Source organism: Leguminivora glycinivorella, chromosome 3, assembly GCF_023078275.1.
Source record: "Leguminivora glycinivorella isolate SPB_JAAS2020 chromosome 3, LegGlyc_1.1, whole genome shotgun sequence".
In the NCBI taxonomy this organism is placed as follows: Eukaryota; Metazoa; Arthropoda; class Insecta; order Lepidoptera; family Tortricidae; genus Leguminivora; species Leguminivora glycinivorella.
In genome coordinates, this window is record NC_062973.1 from 11,462,060 (window position 1) to 11,484,753 (window position 22,694).

A 22,694-nucleotide genomic window follows, 5' to 3' on the forward strand; every position below is an offset into this window, starting at 1 on the left:
AATACATAGGTAGGTGATATTGAAAATGTATCTAAATCGCTAATTATAGTTGTACTCATTGATCTGTTATAAATGAAGCTAAAGAATAAATAAAATATAAATATAACCTAGTATGTATACCTTGTGTCTAAAGTCAAGAAGCGATCTTAGGAGTGGCGCTCAGCAGGCGCCTTCATAATCTATAGAATTTATGTATCTCTGCTCAGCCTGTTTCTTGGCAGGACATTCAAGGTCACCTGTTTTGTGATTGTGGGGCTTCTTGAAAAATCTGCAGGTCGCACATCGGGGGGGCTCCGCTTTTTTTGAGCACTCGTTGTCCGAGTGCCCCAAGTCGCCGCAATACCCGCACGTGTTGTCTGCCTGCTTACAGGATTTCGCGGCGTGTCCAAACTGCTGGCATTTGAAGCATCTGGTGACAATGGTGAAATCTCTCACAGGGCAGGAAGACCAGTTGACGAAAACTCGACTTTGGGATACTAGGGCTTTGCGTATCAAGCTTGGAACTTCGATGACGTAGTTGACGGTCTCAGCATCTTTTTCCCCGATTTATGGCTAAGTTTAATAGAGGCTAGGAACTTATCTCTGGTGGTATCCGGCAATTTATCGGCTAAATTTTGCTCGAAAATGCAACTGAAAACCTCTTGTTCTGGCAGTGCAGTTGGTACGCCGACGATGACTATCCGGGGCCTGCGTTTACGGGGCTCATCGATGGTCAGGTCTGCAGGTGTTTTTTGAAACTGTTCTTTGAGCTTCTCTATATCAGCCTTGGATTCCGTGCTAATTATTACGCCGCCATTTTTAACCTTGCGTAAAGCTCTGACGTGAAGCTTCATCTGCTCAGGTTTAATAAGTTTTTGGACAAGGTTTTTTGTCTCCTCACTTGATTTCAACTTGTCAGTAGGGTAAATTGCTACTGAGCTCAAATTAGCGGGTTGGACCAGGTTTTTGGAGGTACATCTGACCATATCGGCGAAGGAGGGCGAGTTCGGGGAAGGAGAGCAGGTTTTCGAGGACTTCTCTATCGATTCCTGTAGGGCCTGGATACTGCACAATACTGTCTGGTTGTCTTTAAGGGAGTCAATAGTGTTGCGCTGCAGGCGAGCCGTCTGTTTCAGAGACTGATACAGGACTGCCATTTGAGATGTTCCTGAAGAAACTCCGCGGCAGATGCCGTGTACACGATTTTTTTGGTCCGAGTTTAATTTTCCTTCCTTAGCAATGGTGCATATCTCATTGAGGGACTGCTCGATGTACTTTATCCAGTACTGTATATCATGCGTCGATAGTACTTGCTCTTGGTCGTTGGGCGCTTGCGCATTCTCTTCAGCAGCGGGCGGCGGCACAGGGGTAGATGGAGGACTACGCTGTATTTTTGAACTCCTGCCAAAGGGGCTCTGGCCGTTACTATCCATTTCAATAAGTTATTTAGTTACTATTTAAACTAACATAGTCAATAAGTCTGCACAAAACACGCGTGACATAGAAACGCACTTGATGCATTCGCGATCGCGATCTGGGGCAATATTTTTGCACACGATTTAATTTGCGAGAAACAATTAAAGCACGTCCGTTCGCAACGACAATACCTATCGAAAAAGTAATATTTAGTATAGCGACAGAGTCGCACCATAAAGGTTCCTTTTGTACCTTTGTGGTACGGAACCCTAAAAAGATATAAATTTTATTTTTTTGTAAGAAAAATTGTTTTGTTTTTTATTGTTTATTGCAAATTACACATTGTGTGAAATTAAAAAAATAAATGGATGAAAATTAAAGGTTTGATAAAAAAATTTTCGGACTCGTCCGGGGAAAACATGCGATTTACCCTAAATGTCCGGGTTTTTGAATCTTTGTCCGGGTTTTGCGAAATTCGAGATGGCAGCCCTACTTATACAGTATGTAAACCACAGACCAACCCCTATAGACATCCATTACAAGACGACTCGCGGTCGCCAGCCTTCCTAGTATTTGCACTGATATAAGCGCGGGCGCTCGCCGTGCCCGATCAGTATCGACCAAGTAACAGACCCGAAAGCAGCGCGTGTTTTTCGCACTAAAAAATTGGAAAAGGATATTTTGATGCCTTAAAGATGTCCACCTGTAGTGTGAAATGGTGTGGAAAGGTAACAAGATGCTCAAATTTAAAAACACACGGCATTACATTCCACAAATAAGTCATATTTATAATTTATTCAGAGCCGGCATAGGTCAACTTACATTGGCCACTTACGCGTCAGTAGAGGGACAGTCATACTTCTGTCCCTTTTCATCTGGCGCGACTGCCCGCCGTCCTTGAAACGGCCAATCACAGCGCGCTTAACACATTCCCCGCCCGCTCCTCGCACCCCAAACACTGGTGACTCGTATCGCGAACAAAATATACAAGATTGCCACTCTATAGGAGGTTCTCTGTGATGTAAACTAACGAAAACCATTTACTGTAACCCGTAAATGTCCAGGTGATACTGAGAAACTTTTACTATGGGACCAACACCCAAAACGCGAAATAAAAATATCAATAGGAAGATAGGTATTTTCGTGATTTCGGGGTTGATCCCATAGTAAAAGTTTCTCAGTATCACCTGAACATTTACGGGTTACAGTAAATGGTTTTCGTTAGTTTACATACTGTATAATATCAATAGGAACCACTAAAAATCAATAAATAAATAAACTTTAAAAAAGAACCGCCTTCAAAAATAAGCGCGTTAGAAAACAAGGCGAAACTAAAAAGCAAAAAATAATAAACCTTTCAGTTCAGATTTCTTATCGGATTGCAATAATCTAAACATCCAAATTATAACCAAATCAATTATTTTTGGAGTCGGGGCCAGCCTGCGTATGGCTGGGTGGGGCAAACAGGCAATAGCAAAAGGCGAGGAACAGGGCTGGTACCGACTACAAAAATAATTGATTTGTTTATAATTTTGATGTTTAGATTATTGCAATCCGATAAGAAATCTGAATTCAAAGGTTTATTATTTTTTGCTTTTTAGTTTCTCCGTGTATTCTAACGCGCTTATTTTTGAAGGCGGATTTATTTATTTTTTAATTTCCAGTCACTGATATTTGTGACATAACATCTGGGTATTTAGCTATTTACAAAAACTATAAGGGACTTTACAGACGTGCTGACTGCAACTGGTACAAGGCCTCGGCAATATTTCATTTTTGGTGCGTTTGGTTGCAATTTTTTTTTCTTTTTTTTTTAATTTTCTGTTTTGCGGGGTTGCTAAAGGAAAAAATTTGATTATTTTTGCGCTACGACGCACCGTTTAAGAGATACAACCATTCAAAGTTTTTATTTTCAGTAGACTTTTAATTACTTCATACCGTGTTTGAGAAAAGGGGTTGCCCGCCTCAGACCTATCCATCTATATGTCTTCGGCCGGCAACTCCTTTCGTCCCGACCTCTGTAATGTACTACTTGTTACAGTGAAATTAAAAACATGTGGTTAGTACCAGTGCTCATCAAATCAGATGTTTGTAATATTATAGGAATGGAATAATTAATTCCTGAACGCTGGATATGATGGCGATAAATTTGCATTTGAATACCTACCGTATAAATCTGGAGTATAATTTACAGTAAATCGAAATAGACATCATTGACATTATGTGATCATAGAAGCGTTATACATATATATATGATTAATAGCAACGAAATAGAAAAACAAATTGGTAGAAATGTGTTTCACAGGCCACCTTGACACCTGTAAGTTGATTACGTAAATCTTTCGTAAGCAACTTATGGATCCATTTACACTTATGAAAAACTTATCGTAAATTTTGCTTACGGAAGTTTTGTGATTTCCAACTTACTGGAAGTTTACATTGTTGCAAGCAACCAAAATTGAAAGGAAAAAAAAGACTACCGCCTTACTTCTTCGTAAGTCCAAAACTTATCAATTTATTTCGATAAGCTGCGAATCGCTTCCATAAGCAAACCATTTAGTTACACTTGAAAATTTCAGCTTACGAAAGTATTCAAAACTTACTGTAAGCTGCTTACAAAAACCATTTACATTTGACAGTTTTGCATAAGTCGCTTACGTAAGCTGTAAAACTTACAGGTGTAAAGGCGCCCGACAGAAAAACAATTCTTAGGTACCCGGCATAAAATGGTATAATATTAGATTACATGGCATAATAGGCGGCCCGGCGAAGCATGGTCAACAGTTCACTGACCAAGGTGTGTATAATATTTTTCCTATTCCACGGAGCCGGGAAGAGGTAACTTCGTTTAGCGCCTGAAATACGACACTTTCCGGCCGGCTCTCAGGCTTTTGACCTAAAATGAATTAACTTTACTATCATTTTATTCAGAAATTGTTTAGGTATATTTTTATATTCTACTATTTTATATTGCATCGCAGTATGAGGGTGTCTTCTTAGGTTACCTAGTGAGGCTAGTAACTTTACTTGAAGAATCATTTCATATTTTTGAAGTGTAGAATCCGTACATTCACGATAATATTTCTGAGACGAGATTATACCTACATCGAGCTGGTTTTTATCGCGGTTTGTCCAGCGAACAGTGAATTTAGAAACTCTGCCATCGAAACCCGTGAGCGGATTAGGGGCCTGCGGCCGGGAAGGTTCGGTTTACTTACCCAGTAAACATGGGCTACAAAATTTTGCTTAGATTTTTTTCGGCTTTTATGTAATGCTCTGGTGTCAATGACCTATGATCTAAATCATCTATGTTTTTTAAGTTTATAACGCTATCAAAAGCAGTTTTATGCAAATGATTAGCGACCCTGCGACCGGAAAGGTTTGATATACCTACTTACCCAGTAAACATGGGCTACAAAATGTTGCTAGAATGCCTTTTAGTAGGTGCCTTACCTCTGAATTTGGTTGCAACTTGTTTTCGATTTGCTTGTATAGATACTTACTCGTAGAATATATAACAGTAAAAAAATACAGTTTACTTGGTCACTTTTGCTGAGACAGTTCAGAATCATAAGTAATCATAACATTCAAATCATATCACATTTAGCTAGAGGCAATTTTCAACTACAGCAGTAGTAAATAGTAAATCCATTAATTAATCAATCTTATTTCAGTAGGTTTACTTTATTTACATTCCCCGAAATGAAAACATTTGAACGAGGATTAAATTAATTCGGCTGTCTTCAGAACTTGCGAGTTTAAAATCCTTATTTGCATCTGAGCGTTAATTTAACTTCAATAAAGCGTAAAGGGTAACAAGACACCGACGTTTCTGGCGGTTTAATTTTGTCTAAAGCGTTATCTGTGTTAGAGGACAGGCCTCACAGGCCCCTTATCCATACAAGCGGGGTTCCCATTTTCCTCTTTGAAGATTTTGCACCATGAATAAGATTTGACGTGTTTCAACCATAATTATACTCTACTTTGACTTTACAAGATTAAAAAATGGCAGCATCGCAGTGTCGTTCCTTTCAAACCAATTTCTGCCTTGCCACTTTTTAATGACTACTGTTTTTTAGCAGGTTTTTATTTTCAATATTACACACAGACATCTGTCCAATTTTGAACATCCTCAAAGAATTTCTAAAATATAAAAGTTGTTTTATACAATTTATGCAAAATATTAATTCTAGAAAGATATCAATTTGGTTATTTTGCATAAAAAATTAATAGACCCGAGATTTTATCATAAAATGTGCCCACCGTGCGCTTTATTGTTCAGCATTCTCATTCGGAAAATTTCAGTGTACAATCTCATTGATAACTAAATTTATTCTGAATAAGAATACTCAAATCAAGTTAATTGAGAAAGCATAAGTATACTCAATCTTTCTGAATTTTTAATTTCATAAAATTTTTGACAAAAATATACGAAGTAAATTTCGGACAAACGAAGAAAAAAATCCTAAACTTCAGTTCTAAGTGTGGCGATTACATCACTATCAAGAGCTTGGTTCTTGAGTACTTACGTACTGTAAGTAATTCAGACTAGTTTTATTTTGAACTACAAACAAAAGCCATGTTTTTAAACGGTTTTTATTGCTTTAATAAAGAAAATTAAACAGCTAACTGCATCATAAAACAGGTTTACTTGTCACGTGTAAACCTTATATTATTTTTCCAACAGCTTCACCCACTGCAGCGAATAGCTCTTACGACAATAACCAGTTTAGGAGTTAATAAAATATCCATTTAAACGATGATAACAAGCACAATCGCTGTAATGGAGACACTCAATTTCAAATTAAATTACTTCCGTGGAACAATAAATGGACATGAATGAAACAAATCAAAAGGAAAATTCAACTTCAACGTCCGAGGCAAATTAAGAAACTGGAGGAGGAAATTATATTATACGTGATTAAGTTTTGATTTTATTAACTAGCAACTGAAATTTCCCTTATTTAAAAAAACCGGCTAAGAGCGTGTCGGGCCACGCTCAGTGTAGGTTTCCGTAGTTTCCCGTATTTTTCTCAAAAACTATTAAACCTATCAAGTTCAATAAAAATTCCTAGAAAGTCTTTTATAAAGTTCTATTTTTGTGATTTTTTATACACCGTGTTTCCGGTATCATTCAAAACCTCAGACACCCCAACTGATTTTTATTTTTTTAAACGTATCTAGAATGTTCATTTTTTAATCTGATGATTATTATTTGTTTAAATTGAATTTTTAATTTTCTGTGCAGCTCTACTCGGCTTTTAACTCTACACTCAATAAAATAATTGCTAGCTACCATCATAAGCCTTCAAACTGTTTAATTGTGTACGTTACTGCAACGACACAAGGTTTACCAATAGACAGCTATGGCAATGTAAAGCACTTTAACCTGTCTCACAGTAAACTTCAAATTGGACAGGTGACTCAGTCAGCAAATTTAAACCTAAAATTCAAAATGACAAGGTTGTAATTAGGTACGAGTTCAGTTTGTTATGACTTATGATAAACTTTAAATTTAAACTGACGCACAACGTCTATTTCGTAGCAGAAAAAAAAATCGTCCAAGTAACCAGCCAGTATTAATACCCTTAAATACTGAAAAAGGTATACAACCTCTAACAATATGATATGCACAATGAATTTGTAGAATGGGCATGTAAACAATAACTAATAATACAAATTAAAACAAAAAATATTACCCCCATCAAGATATACCTCAATCGATTCTACTCTCGATTCTGAACAAACAGTTTTCAGGTTTTTAGTGTTAAGTGAAACACGATTGTTTCAACTTATGGTTCAAAAGTTACAGAAGGAGGGGGGGGGGCAACCCCTATTTATTTTTAAATACCTATCCAACAATATATCACACGTTAGGGTTGAAATGAAAAAAAAATCACTCCCCACTTTACGTCTAGGAGGGGTACCCTAACAAAACATTTTTTTCACTTTTTATTTTACCACTTTGTCGGCGTGATTGATATACATATTGGTACCAAATTTCAGCTTTCTAGTGCTAACGGTCACTGAGATTATCCGCGGACGGACGGACGGACAGACATAGCGAAACTATAAAGCCCCATTTAGATGGTACGAGTTTCTCGCCTCGAACGTACGATTATCGAAGTACGAGAAAAAATATCGTATCATGTAAACTATGCGTACGATATCGCACGGGAGGAGGCGATAATCGCCTCGCCTTTGATGTTTGTATGTCTCCGTCTAAACAAAACACGTATGCCAGAATCGTATACGAGTTTATGCGCTACTCAGTATATGTCACAAAAACAAGAGGTTTTTCAACAAATAAACTTGGTCCATTCGTGTGTACAAGTCACAAATCTAAATCAATACAATACGCAAAGGCTTTTAAGTCTGAAAGTACTTGTATAAAAGGAAAAAGGGAATATTTACCATGACCCTTAACTGTTGACTCTGGTACCCACAAATAAGATATAAATACGTATTGTAAAGAATACGAACCCAGAAAAGGGGCACACGAATATTCCGCACATAATATTCTTATTAAAGTCACGCAGACTAATACGACGATATTTGAAAAAGGGAAAATATTAAACCGGCTACTTTCTGTGAGTTTGACCTCTGATTGAATTATGTGAAAAATGGAAAACGCGGCTTTGACGAAGTTAATTACTTCTTCATAATACATACATGTATGTCCACCAACTATTGGTAAACTTTCATTTCTGGGTTCTGTAACGCAGGATATTATGTTTTTTTTAAGTCAAAAAATTTTTCTATTTACAATAATAGGTAGTATATAATTGACATAACTACTCAATAAAATCGCTACCTTGAAAAAAATATTTGTCACCCACACCTAGTGGGTTAGTAGTGGACTATTAGTACTTAAAATATTATGTGTGCCCACTAACAAACACTTTCAATCTTCGAATACCCGCTTGTCAGCATCTTCAAGGCACCGATCTGAACAAATCACAACCAAATGTGGCCACCGTTTTAGTAACATGCTATCACTCTGCGGTAACAAGGCACTTTGACCGTAAGTTATATAAGGTAAACGTCCCAATGAATGACACTATTAGGAGGGATTTGAGACATTTTCTATGAAAACTACTTATTATGTCACCCATACAGATTACTGGTGTATGCAGATTTATGAACCAATCCTTCCTTTATGTCAGTGAAACATTACATTGTATAATAGTAATAATATTTCTTTATAATTTCAGTTTCCCTTGAGACCTGAAATTGTACCAATGGATAACACGTGAAAACTCGTATGTCCCAATATATGACTATGGAAAAAAAATTGGCTGTCCTAATGTATAACAGTGTGATACGGTAATTCCGTAATTATTAGCTGCTGTAGCAACAGCTATCCCTCTCGATACTTCATCTAATGCCTTTAATACGTCATCTAAACTATATTTTTAGAGTTTGGAGGCATTTTTACTTTTATTTATCTATATCTGTAACCAGTGTATGACACTATACTTTAGACCTAATGAATGACATGTAAATACGTACCTGTCATTCACTTTATATCCATAGTAAAACAGTGTATGACACCCATGTCAGACACTACCCACGTGATAGATAGAACATTTATTTTTACAGGGTATATTATACGTATGTTATACTTCCTTAATTTATTGTCAAAATAAAAACTTGTGAAATTACATTTTGTGCCAATGAATGACGCGGGTGTCATACACTAGTAAAATCTAAAAATTTGTTCCAGTGAATAACATGTCTTTAAAATACTAAAGTAAGGAAAATAAGCTACTTTCAATTTACTAAATCAATTGTTTAATTAAACACAAAACCATATAAACTAGTAATACCTAAAACAATAACATGAAAACTAAACTAAACCTATGAATAAAATTAAACCTATAAATAAAACTAAATAACAAACTAAAACTTACCTATAAAAATACCCCTGTTATAAAAAGAAAACCCCTTCTAATAGGTCGGACTGCGGCATGGACCCCATGACGCTGGCGGCGTTTCCTCTTTGTATCGCCAGTGAGATACGTTGACAGAGGTACGCGCCAGCCCTGGGGTCCCCTGTGGTGTCGACCAGCCGTGCCGACAGTGCCCCCATGAATTTTTTCATATTGTCTGACCAGGGACCCAAAGTCTCAACTGCGAGCGCCGCAAACTCGTAGTTGTTGAGCAACGACGAGTATTTGCGGCGCTTGAGTATTTGGGCCTGGTCAGCCGCGGCTCCGGCCTGAATGCGGGTCCCCTGAATGTGGGACTGAGCAAAAGTGTCTACACACGTTGCGTCCCACACCAGGGTCCTTCCGAGTTTCCACGGCACCAACGTCGCTCCATCGGGCCGCTTGCCGTCGTCCCTTGTCATGCCCACGGGTTCCAACACCGCAGGCACAGAGACGGTGGCAAGCGCGCGACGGACCAAATCGTTGATTGTGCCGTGGCGGAACATTCGGCCGGCGCTTCGGGAACATGAGAGGCCGTGTCGGCCCAGCCGGTCCACGTCCTTGCCGCAGACGCAGGTATGCGGAACACATATTCTGGACCCAAGCCTCAAGCATATTGCTATCCTTAAGCTGCTTGGATCCAGAATAGTACCAATCGCTCGCGATGGGAGAGCTTGCAGCCAGTGACCCGACTCGGGAGCTGAAACCGCAAGGATACGCGCACGTTCAGAATCGTCCGGACTTTGATCAATTAGTGAGGCATGGGCTACTTTGAGACGTGGGGAGTCCCAATCCCGCTGACAATGGCGGGCAACTGGGATGTCGGCGCTCGGACACGACTCACACCATGCCTCCCTGGCCTCCCTCAGGTACGCTATCTCATCGTCAAGCATCGTGGAACGGTTTAAGATAATGCCGACGAGAGAAAGCGAACCATAAGCAGAGGCCAGAAAAGCTGGGTGCTGGGTGTTCGCACGCTAGTCGATGTGCGAACACCCAGTCCCCCAAATCTTATTGGGAGAACCGCTTGGGTCCATGGCCTATTTTCAAAATGAATGTTTAAAATTTTTGATAAAGTGACCTGAAGAGAGGAGTCGATGGATGAAAGGATTGAAGTGAATTTCCACATTTGACAGCTACGGAGTAAATACATGAATTTTGGGGTGAAAAGACAGAAACGGATGATGAAAAGCGCAATATGGGGATTAATTTTAAACAGGAGATCAGATGTACTATTGAATAAATTAAGTTTGCAGTTGACTACAGGGGTGACGGATTCGTCAAAAATTGGGGAGCCTAAAAGGGTGAGGGATGATTTGGAGTGAACTGAAATATTTGGCAGTACCGCATTGAATTTAGTTAAAATTTCGATTTTTTTCTTCGGATGGGAGGTGATCTGGTATGAAAATTTCACATTTGGTAAAGTTTAATGAAAGGCCGATTTTAGAAAAGTGATCAATGATGTATTGGATATCCTGAAGAACGGTTATAGCATCGCCTCCAAGGGATCCGTCATCTAAATACCAGAGGTTAAATTTTGAATTTAATTTTGTGATGATGGGATGAATGACTAGGCTGAAAATGGCGGGCCCAAGCGGATCTCCTTGCTGACAGCCCACGCTCGAAGGAATAGTTTTATCTCCAAAGAATAATTTTGAGGGAGCTCCGTAGCATTGCCAAAGGTAATTAAAAAGTGCAGGCAGTTCCTTTTTAACTTCTGCTAACAGAGCCCCGCGGTCGACCGAATTGAAAGCGTTTTTGACGTCTAATTTAACAAATACCTCATAATCGGAAAGATTCAAAAACGTGCGCGCAGCGTGCACTGCTGCCTCGCAGCCGCCCTTGATCCCAAAGCCCAGCTGCTGCGGTTTAAAGGCGGTTGTCAGTTGCTTTTTTATCTTCCTGCAGCAGAGCTTTGAAGCCAGTCTTCTTATGGTGCAACCTACGGCGATTGGGCGAATCCCACCATCTTTCTTTGCCAGGGCTACAAGATTAGCACCATACAACAACGGAACAATCTCTGGGTGTACGCGTCCTGATAGCATAAGGTTTGTCAATCCTGCGAGTTGTCTTAACAGATCGGATCTTGCTTCTCCTAGAGACTTCGTAGTCAGATCCTTTAGGTGTTGTGGGGATAATCCATCAATTCCGCCAGCAGATCCGTTAGGAAACGATGCTATGGCTTGCAGCACTGCGTCCTCAGACACATGGATGTTAGAGTCGTCAGAGCCGGGAGGGGCTGGCAGCGTGGAGGAGGCGGCAGGGGAGGGGTGTTTTTCCATCAAGGCGGCATAGGTGTCAGGAGAGTGCGTAGCCAAGTCGTCACTTGAAAACAACAGACGAGCAGCTCCACTAATATCCCCTTCCGAAAATTTATTCTCAATTAATTTAATTTTGTCACTGTGTGAATTGTGAGGTCTTCGTGTATAATTTTGATGAGTTGGAGAACCAGCTGTTGAATTAGATATAAATGATATGTTATTTTTAATTTGGGATGTCAGTGAAGCTTTGTTCGATTTGTCTGCGTGTAGAACTATATAGGGCAAGGTAAAAAGGCGCTCCCATGCTTGAGTGGAATTTTCAGTAACAACCTTGGCTACGCACTCTGCGAGGCAGCGTGCGACACTGAAGCGTGCACCACGGGGTATTCTCTTTATAACAGGACTTTTAGCTTTAAGTAACCCTAACCTATCCGCTAGAGATATTCCTGCTCTTAGTGGTGTAGAAGAAGCGGTGTTGCCCCGGGCGGGGGATGCCGGCGCAGGTTGAGAGGCGCTGGGCAGCGGGGGGTCGACGGCCATACGTGTGCCATGCTTGGCAGCAGTATGTATCGCGAGCCCCCGCCGACCTTTGTACTGTTTATTGTCATTGCAAACGGGGCAACACAGCAACTCTGGGCGGTTAGGGCAGGGTTGAGAAGACATAAGTGGCATAACATAACTTGATAAATCTAAAAATAATACATTAAAAATAGTTCTAAGAAAAAGTAAATTATTGTTTAATGTATCATCTAACAGTTTATAATGATGTTTTACCAGTAACTTCAAAATCCTGGTTTTTATTTCCACTTTTCAAAAGCAGTTTCTTAACAGATTTAGTAAAAATTACGACGCACAACCAGCTAGATGCACCTCCTTGCAAAAACTACCCCACAGAATAAAAATTACTAAACTTATCATTCACAAATTCTAAACAAAATTCATAGATAACGCTGACGATCGATTAAGTCCTGTATCTTGTTCATACTGTTAACCGATTTCTTATTTTTTTAAATAAACTGTGAAATAGTCATACATTGGGTCAGTGTCATCCATTGGGACGTTTACTTAAATGCCAAAAGGCGGCAGCAATATTCATCGGTTCAAGTGTAGTCATCACTACGGCAACGCCGCGACCTCCACTAGTGGCAAGGTTGTGGTTCACACACAACACAAGATTTCCTTATCAACATTGTGTATAAATTATATGCAGAGTACCTCGCTATTGTCACAATCGCGTGTGCTTCGATAGCGAAACGCTTTTTATCTCTCTTCCATATAAGCGCGATAGTGACAGTTGCGTTTCGTTCACTACGGAGCCTGTGATCTTGCCTAGGTGATTCTACTATAAGTACTTACCCATATCATCGATGAGGGGCGCCATCCGCAAGGTGACGCCGACTAGCAACAGACAGAGGAAGAGGAGCAGACACGCGGTTACCATGATGGTGTACCGCGCCCGCCGGGGTAGCTCGTCGGGGTCAAGAACCTGACGGACAGATAATAGATTGGGATAGCAAGTTGATAAGGGTTAGCAGTCAAAATAAATTTTGACGTTTTACTTAACCTCCTTCCTACGCGCATTTTTAGTTTAAACTATCTTATATGGCGGTATAGGGTATGCCCTATGTGGGTAATGGGCTATACACGGTGTAGAGGTAACATGAGGAAACCGAATAATTTTAACAGCGTATTCCTCATAATATTAGAAGTCTAAAATGTCATGAAAACTTTTCTGGATTTCGCCTACTTTCAGAGTTATAAGCATTTAAAAATATAACAATTATTTATTATTTCTGAGAACAAAACGCTGTTTTGATGGCGATGACGCCGTTATCGGACATAATCTAACAATCTTAACATCTTCGTTGATAGATGTCAAAAAAGTTTGCCCTCTGAAATGCATAGTTAAAATCTTTCGGTTCTCTCATGTTACACCGTGTATAAAATGCATAACGGTGGTCTATGTCCTGTGAGTAAATAATACCGAAATGTAAAAACATCGTCAATATCCTAGCCTATAGGATATTAAGAATGTAAATGCTATGTGTCATTACAGTATTTTTTTTATACTTACTAATATTTAATGGTATTAATCGTACCTACTTCAAAATTGGTCCTATCCGGCGCTACCCCATAAATTGTCCCGTAATAATACATATTAGTACTGCATACCGTTTTATTAGGCAGGCGTCCGGTTTTTTATCCATAGCCCAGTATTTAGTCCATCACTTTCATCAAAATAGCCCAGTTCATTTTAGATTCCATTAACTCTCAAATAGTCCTTACACCCTGGCGGGTGCTGCCTCTGCGTGTGTCCCATGATACGGGCAAGGGCAACATTCGCTCGGTGTACCCCTTACATTTCATTAAAGTGTCAAAAGGGCCTCTGCGCGTTGGCTTCGGCCCCGCGCACGCCTCCCAAAGGTCCGGAACACCATTGTTCCGTGATGGGAAAGACATATTAGTACTAATCTGAAAACGTTACCTGCTAACCCTTTAAAAGCGTTCAAAATCCACCCTCAAAAATCAGGCCCGCTTAACGCGATGTCATCCCCAATCCGTAATAGGGTACTTCCGCCAGGAAACGGACAGTTTTAACACTTTAAATACCCACGATATTTGACGACATTTTAAAACGGCGAACATTTTATTCGTGAAACGTTAAATGGGCTGACATTTTAAGTGAAAGCCTCTGACAACATCATTTGGGGAAGGATTTATTATCAAGCCAACTAAATTTTTGGTCGTTTGAACTACTTCTTGAAATTATTTTAAATTTATTCAAATTAAAAAAAAGGAAAAAAATTAAAAATTAGACTGAACATTCGTTCAGTCTAATTTTTAATTTTTTTCCTTATGAGGTAGGTTCCAATGTGTAGGCTCTATGATTTACCCTTGACTACAAAACTTTTAGAAAGCCTTCACTACTTAACCCATTTTATTAACCATTAAAGTGTAATAAATAACCCATCAAGTGTTCAGGCCAAGTAAGTTAAACTATAAAATCAGTTACAGAAAGTTAGAAGCTTCGAGAGGGCTTACATGGCCTCAGGGTTCCGACACAATTCAACTCGAGTTCATTGTTTATTGAACAATCATTAGCAAGTCTTCAGTATGAAATGGTCCGAAAATTCACGTCAGACGATTGCAACAGTAAACTCTTTTTTTACTAGTTGGTTGGTTGATGGTTGTACTTTTTCAGTCCTTCTTTTCACCTCGTATTTGCCATGTTATATATGGTGGTAAATGAAAATCGAAAATAGACAAATCCACAAAACTACAACGCTTTATGAAGAGAAATTACTTATTTTAATAGGCAACACGTGGTCATCAAATTGCTTAAAAAAACCATAGGATATGCGCGTGAATAAATTCAATTTAAAAGGGATAAAGCATTAAAGGCGAATTATGACTAGCGATTATTTGTAAATAAGAACTCCTACCTTCAGATACTTTTAGAACCTATACGAATGTGGCTTGTGACCTAAATACTTTTTTGAGAAGTACAACATTTAAACACAATACGAGTGGGCATTACTCCGAGCGTTTCAATGGCTTTGACTTTTTCATGACCTACCTATGATAATTTTTTTATTATAATTTCACTATGTTACTAAAGTAAAATTCAATAAACCTTCACCTACGGAACGAAAGTACTGCCTATGTACATACGACCATTAGACTCTGAGGCCCACCATCATAAGTGTACCTCGGAACTGCATTAAGCTATTACAGCGCGCCCACACCCCCTCTCAAGAGGAATCAATTTATAGGGACCTTTTAAGGGTAACATTTATTGCGAACTTGGCCGACACGCTCACATGAGTTTAGATTTTACACACGGTTTTATAATGGTGGTACGATACTAAGTGAGAATAATAGGACAATAGATATTCGTACTCTTTTACTCGCCTGTTTTTAAATTTTCAACACACTTTAGTGACATAATTAATGTAATGAATACCTAGATATTCACTAAAATATGTTTATAATACCTATGTTTTAGTAAGTAGATCCATTCATTTCATTGTATCAATACAATATTAATTTTACTTGTCTTACTGCAAGTTATAGGTTGGCAGTTATAGTTGAAGATTACGTTTATTATAAACATCTATACAGTACCAGGTGCTGTAGCCGAATGGCATTTCTGCGACGCGAAACGAAAACGAAACGCCGCGAAAGGTAGTCTGGCTCTGTCGTCGTCTCGATAGATATCTACGAGCGTTTCGTTTCGTGAGCGTTTGTGCCATTCGGCTATACTATTCGGCTATACACAATATGATGATGACGAAACTGACAGGCTATTAAATTATAGGATGTTTAGCGAGTTAAGTAGGTACGTTACACGCAGAGTACCTGCGTATGGTATGTTGGAAAATTTGACAAAATTTCGTAGTTTTGTTAAGAGGAAATGGGGACGACGGTCCTTAAACTGTTTTTTCATACAAATATAGTCTTTATTTTCCTCCCTTGAAAATATTTCGATCCAGTTTTTTTCCTCTCCGAATTTTCCATGATTAATCGTTTAATTAAGAGTACGGCTATGGCTAATAGTACGAAGGATCAGTTTTTCGCTCCTATTTTTCCCAATAATCAAAGAACATCTACTAGTAGCTAGGTTATACCTTACAATATAATATTGATATACAATATTGTCCTGTCCTCCGACCGCAAAGCGTCAGATTTCAGGCCACTGTGTTAAACGAAGTTATCCCTCCCGTCGAACAGAAAAATAGTGTACACCACTTGGCCAGTAAATATGAAAAGCTCGGTTTCTCCGTCAATTACATGTCATTTGAAACATTTCTTACTTTAGATACTGGCCTAGTAATATAAGTATTACCAAAGACATATTTATGTATTATAACTCCGTATAGACAGCTACAGTCTAAGAAAAAAACGTATCTCAGAACCATATAGGAAAAGTACGGTGGCCTAGATGGCGTTACACCTTTGGGGGACGCTCGGCTAGATGGCGCTAATATTAATATTTGACATTTTAACACATATCAAGCTAAGAAAATGGGCCAAATTGTCAAACCTGAGGTGTAAAAGTTTTATGCCTGTGTCGAGAGATGGCAGTCTACGCCCTTTGACAGTAACTCTCTATAATACCTACTTGATCTTCTATGGTATTACTTTTGTATGGAGAATCAAACGACCCCTTTCCTTTTAATATTAATTTTGATTACGAAGGTTCTAAAACCAATATTGTAGGTATATAACTGACATTGATAGTTATCGAAGTATCGAAATTCGAATCCATAATTTCATTAAATTTAAGGTCTTCTCTTGAGTAATATCAAGTTTCGAACCTTAACCCTCGTTCTGCTAACTTTTCTAAAATAATACTGACACGCGCTTGTGTGTTGGAGTTCAAAATTAACCCCACAAAAGTTCGTGTGAACTTTACACTTCAAAGCAGATTGCGTTTAAACTTTGTCCTTCCGTCGGTTTGTTTATTAGACAGCGTTTATAATAATGAACTTGATCTTCTAGTGGTTTGAGGGGTTAATTTTCAGTTAGTGTTATGGTGTTTGATTTGTTTTTTATTGGTTTAAGAGATCGTCACAGTTTTGTTATTTCTTGATATTAAATGTATTTTATAATACGTGGGGTGGTTGTATAGAAATAATATTTTTAATAACGGTTAGGGTTCGTCTAAACAGATAATGCACCGATTTGAATACAGCAAAATGTTAACACAAGATTTATAACGTCAGTATTTTCATAGAAACTTGGTACTGACGTGTCCAACTCTAGACAGGGAAAAATAAAACTTAAGAAGGTAGATATTTACTTGTTCGTTAGTTCAGACGACGGAATAAGCCTAATGAGATGAAAAGTTTCTCGGCAACTGACTTTTTGCTTCTAAACTACTTACTCATTTTGTCAACTTCTTAATTAAAATTTAATACTTATTAACTAATACCAAAGATATATATAACTCCCTATAGACAGATAAAGTCTAAGAAAAAAACGTACCTCAGTACCATACAGAAAAAGGTACGGTGACCTAGATGGCATTATACTTTGGGGTACGCTCAGCTAGATGGCGCTAATATTAATATTTGACATTTTAAAACATACCAAGCTAAGAATATGGGCCAAATTGTCAAACCTGAGGTTCAAAAGTTTTAAGTCTGTGTCAAGAGATGGCAGTCTATGCACTGTGATTACACATTTTTGTTCGACAGTAACTCTCTAATACTCGATCCTCTTTGCTAATACTAATAACTATTTAATAGTTATTATTGTGATAAGAAGTTTTTTTTTCAGCAAGCCCTAAATATTGGTAAATGTTACGTCCATAAGACCCTAAAGTCGATGGTTATCGATTTAGACATTTTGGTCCTAATTAATTAATAATGAATTTTTCTAAACCTAATACCTTTCTCTGAGAATCTTTGGTTGGCTTTTTCTCAGTTTGACGATTAAACATTTAACTTTAGTAGTAGCACAATTATAACATTTATAATATTTGTCATTATAATTATAATATTTGTTTGGACGCTATTTATTTAGCAATTTGTTGATCCCTACCCATCCACCACTAACTAAGATCTTCATCATAAACGGCTAAAAGGTAGATTTCCCTGGTTAGCAACATATCACCAAATCACTTGTAACATATCATAAGTATGTAGGTAATTATTATGATTATGACGCATTCATTACTCGTAGACTGCTAGGTACATAAAATTGCGACTTATAAACTCGTAGTACTCTTCGGAAAACTTGGAAAAATTATTATATTGAGCACATCAAATAAGCAACGAGTCAACGACCTCTGGTGTAAATTCACGCAAACTGATCAGAAGGCAGAAATGTATTGAAGCCATTGTTTAAACATTATAAGCGCCATCTGGTTAACAGCCTTCTCTCTGACCTCTAGTAAAATAGGCATAAATTGAGCAGATGGCAGAAAGGTATTGTAAGCCATTGAAAGCTTTTATAAGCGCCATCTAGTTAATAATGTCTAAACTAAAGCCACTCATTGTTCACAGGATTTGTACCGAAGGGATAGGTATGCCGTAAGATGGCGTGTTTTAAAATCTGCATCTCTTAAAGGCGCAATGAGTTTACACAATTTCCATCAATTTACTACAGATGTCGCTACTAACATTAAACTCTTAATTATCTATCTGGCAAAAAGAAAGGCATAATATACCTAAAGTTCTTTATTGAATATTGTGAAACTGAATTTGAAGTTCTTGTTATAAATGATGCCGAGAAATAAATAAGGTCAATGTGATAAATTTTCCTTGATAGCAGTGTAGTTTTTGGATACCAGAGCGCCTCAGGACATAGAGGTGTCACTTACGTGTATAACTTTAGCCAGCTTGTCGATGGCGGACACCAGCGGCGGGCGGTATTTCCTCGGCTGCGAGGCGGCGGCGGAGGCGCGCTGACGCCGTTTACGCTTCAACTCAAATGCCTCCGGACATACAGGTATCACTTACATTATGTGTATAGTTAACTTTAGCCTGCTAGTCGATGGCGGAGACTAGCAGCGTGCGGTGTTTCCCCGGCTGCGCGGCGGCGGCGTGTTGACGCCGTCGCCGCTCCAGCTGGAACGCCTCTGGACATACACGTGCCACTTACGTGTATAACTTTAGCCTGCTCGTGGATGGCGGAGACCAGCAGCGTGCGGTATTTCCTCGGATGCGCGGCGGCGGCGCGCTGACGCCGTTTACGCTCCAACTCGAGCGCCTCCGGACATACAAGTGTCACTTACGAGTATAAATTTAGCCTGCTCGTCTATGGCGGAGACGAGCAGCGTGCGGTGTTTTCTCGGCTGCGCGACGGCGGCGCGCTGACACCGTCGCCGCTCCAGCTGGAACGCCTCCGGACATACACGTGCCACTTACGTGTATAACTTTAGCCTGCTCGTGGATGGCGGAGACCAGCAGCGTGCGGTATTTCCTCGGATGCGCGGCGGCGGCGCGCTGACGCCGTTTACGCTCCAACTCGAGCGCCTCCGGACATACAAGTGTCACTTACGTGTATAACTTTAGCCTGCTCGTCGATGGCGGAGACGAGCAGCGTGCGGTGTTTTCTCGGCTGCGCGGCGGCGGCGGCGGCGGCGCGCTGACGCCGTTTACGCCGACGCCGTCGCCGCTCCAGCTCGAGCGCCTCCGGACTATCCAGCTCACTGTCAAACATTACACTGTTTCATGTTAGAATGGCATTATCAACCTTACTGATTACGTACCTACCTAATTATTAATGCCTTATATTCTATGGGTATGTACCTAGGTATAAAATAGGTAGGCATTAAATTTAATGACAAATATTGCATAATTATTAATCAAGAATTTTTTTTTGTAAATTATAACTTTGCCAAAGAAGAGATTTTATTGCTTACATTAGGGGTTGGAAGTTATAATTGTTATAAAATCTTACACAGTTACCTATGAATGTTTTTTATTTTATTTTATGGAGCCTTGTGAAGGGCACTGTAAGCTTATAATTATTTCTGGGTGGCTAGCCGAATGGCACAATCGCTCACGAAACGCTCACGAAACGAAGCGCTAGTAGATATCTATCTCTATCGCGCTTGCGTATTGGCGCGACAGAGCCAGCGGCGTATCGCTTTCGTTTGGCGTCGGAGAAATGCCATTCGGCTACGGGGCCTGGTGTTAGTTAATAATACTAAATACCACTAACACATCTTTCCTAACATTGTCAATATTTTTACTTAATTTTTACTGATTACTACAAAATTCTCTCATAATTCATTTCATAATTGTATTGACAGATACTGTCATTATGTCAAAGTGCAAAAAAGAATCCTACACTCTATGGTTCATTTTATATAGAAAGTAGTGTGGTAGCACAGTATAATAAAGAGTACTATCGTAGGTGGTGTGGTGTCCCTGGTGGTAGTGTCCCTTTTTTACAGAACTTAAATTGTTTTGAAGCATCCATGAAGCATCGCATCGCATTCACTTAGTTCAGCATTTTGTTATCGTCACCGCAGCGATTGTAATCTTGACTAAGTACCCGTGGTTTGGCTAAGAGCGATTGATTTGTAGCATAGATTTACTCAATACCTAAGTAAAAAATATTTTGTTACAATCTTAAGTTTCTTCCACAACTGCTTTAGTATGTAAGTAAGTACTTACCAGTACTTACTATTTAAGCCTTTACATAGAGTCTTTGATATTTTAGAAGACTTTACGTTACTTGATAGCGTAAGCCTCTCGGAACATTACATTTATTTTATAAAGAAAAAAATACTGTGTCCCCAAGCGGTTGTTTTCCACTTTTTCTAGAACCAAAAACGACATACATTTTGTGTGACGATTACGCTATCGAATAACGTATTCTATAACGTCCCTGATCTTTAGATATGCTGTTACACAATTCACACAAGACAAGACAGGTTCTTGTTCAATTGAATATAGCTTTTTTAAGCTTTGATAACAATTTGCCGGGAATTAAAACTAAACCCAAAACCCATACAATAAAAAGAAAATAGATCGTGATCAGCAGCGCAGACTTCGTCAAGTGGACACAAAACAAATCAGCTACAGGCTTAGTCAACTACATAAATATAAAATAATCCGCAACAGGCTTTGTCAACACTAAATGAATAGGCTATTACTGAATCGGTGAGCTCCATCTTAGACTCTGTCTTCACTTCCCATCAGGTGTGATAAGGGTCAAGTGCCGAACAGTCCATAATAATAAAAAAAAAAAAACTAGGCTATGGTGCCACCTCGGCTGCAGCTGGCCCAAATGTTCCCCACACTTGGCCGCGGTTTAAGCTTGTGTTATGTAAGCTTGTTTAAGAACTACTTATTAATTTCTGTAGGTTACAGTTAACCAATTGGAACCCTAGGCCACTCTACAACCATGTCAAAATGACAAGCAGTAAGAGATTTCTTACAATCTGATTCATAACGTTACTTTGACAAAGTTCTATAGTGGTTCCAATTGGATGACTGTACAACCTATAGTTGCAAATTAAGACCCCACTAGAAAATGATGTAGATACATACTCGGGGTGCATATGCAGCTTGAGGTTCTTATGCTTGCGGTGCTCGTGCTCGCACCAGTGGGAGGGCAGCACCTCGCCAGGACTGCCCACCATCGACGCCTCTTCTGGAACATCAAACATTGCTAATGTTAGTAGTATTACTAGAAATTATTAGAACAGTTATATGACAGAAACATAGGTCAGGTTTCATTGAGTAAGGCGCGTCTTAGCATACGTTGTTGCTGGAATATTCTTAGGTCCCGATGGCGACGATCCACAATCTGCCGTGATGAAAACAAGCAGGCCTGACGCATATAGCATCGTATTATACATATATATCAGAAGTAAACGCTCACGATACCTTCACGATAATATCTCTCTATCGCTCTTGCGTTATTGGCGCGACAGAGCCAGACTACATTTCTGCGGCGTTTCGGTGGCGTTTCGCGTCGCAGAAATGCCATTCGGCTACGGGGCCAGTTCTACAGCGTGAGACAAGTAAGTATCATACCTTTAGAAGTCCGTCAGAATCGCGATCAGAATGCGAAACGCTTTATACTGCTATAGATTAGATTAGATTAGATTAGAATTCTTTATTTCATGATAAAAATTACACTATAAATTTGCTACATGTCAAAATTATGTTTATCTTCTCATCATGATCGTCAAAAATTACATAATAAATTCCAAATAAAAATAATTGTGTCTCCCAATGAGGATCGTCATTTACAAAGAAAGAAAATACACATGCCAAACTAAATAAAATTAATAAATTAAGTTACAATATCATGAAATTATCACGAAGCAAGAAAATATTATATAACAGAGAAATATAGGTATAATTATATCATCGGTCATTAAAAATTCAAATCCATGTACTCATTTACAGAGTACATGGGGTTATCTAACAAAAGGTTTCTCAATTTGCGCTTAAATGCTTCGTCACATGGCTCATTTCTCAGATCGGCAGGCAAGTGCTCATAGTAAGTAGGGCCGATGACTCGAGGGTTCTTTCTTGAAAGTGCCATGCGACGGGGGACTGTTCTCAGACGGCCTGTAGATCGAAGCTGTTTGCCCGGAAAGTCAATGCGTGCAAATTGGGATATATTATGTCTAACA

At 39.1% G+C, this 22,694-nt stretch overlaps 1 protein-coding gene across 1 annotated transcript in view; it reads right to left on the bottom strand.

The window, feature by feature from the left end:
• LOC125224638 overlaps nt 1-22,694 on the bottom strand; it is a 225,140-nt gene that overhangs the window by 136,563 nt on the left and 65,883 nt on the right. Inside the window, exons 6-8 of the mRNA XM_048128064.1 lie at nt 21,598-21,700; nt 19,595-19,760; nt 12,944-13,073 (exon numbers count right to left, since the gene is read on the bottom strand). Of these exons, the coding sequence (XP_047984021.1) occupies nt 12,944-13,073; nt 19,595-19,760; nt 21,598-21,700 (399 nt within the window). The remainder of the gene's footprint in view (nt 1-12,943; nt 13,074-19,594; nt 19,761-21,597; nt 21,701-22,694) is intronic.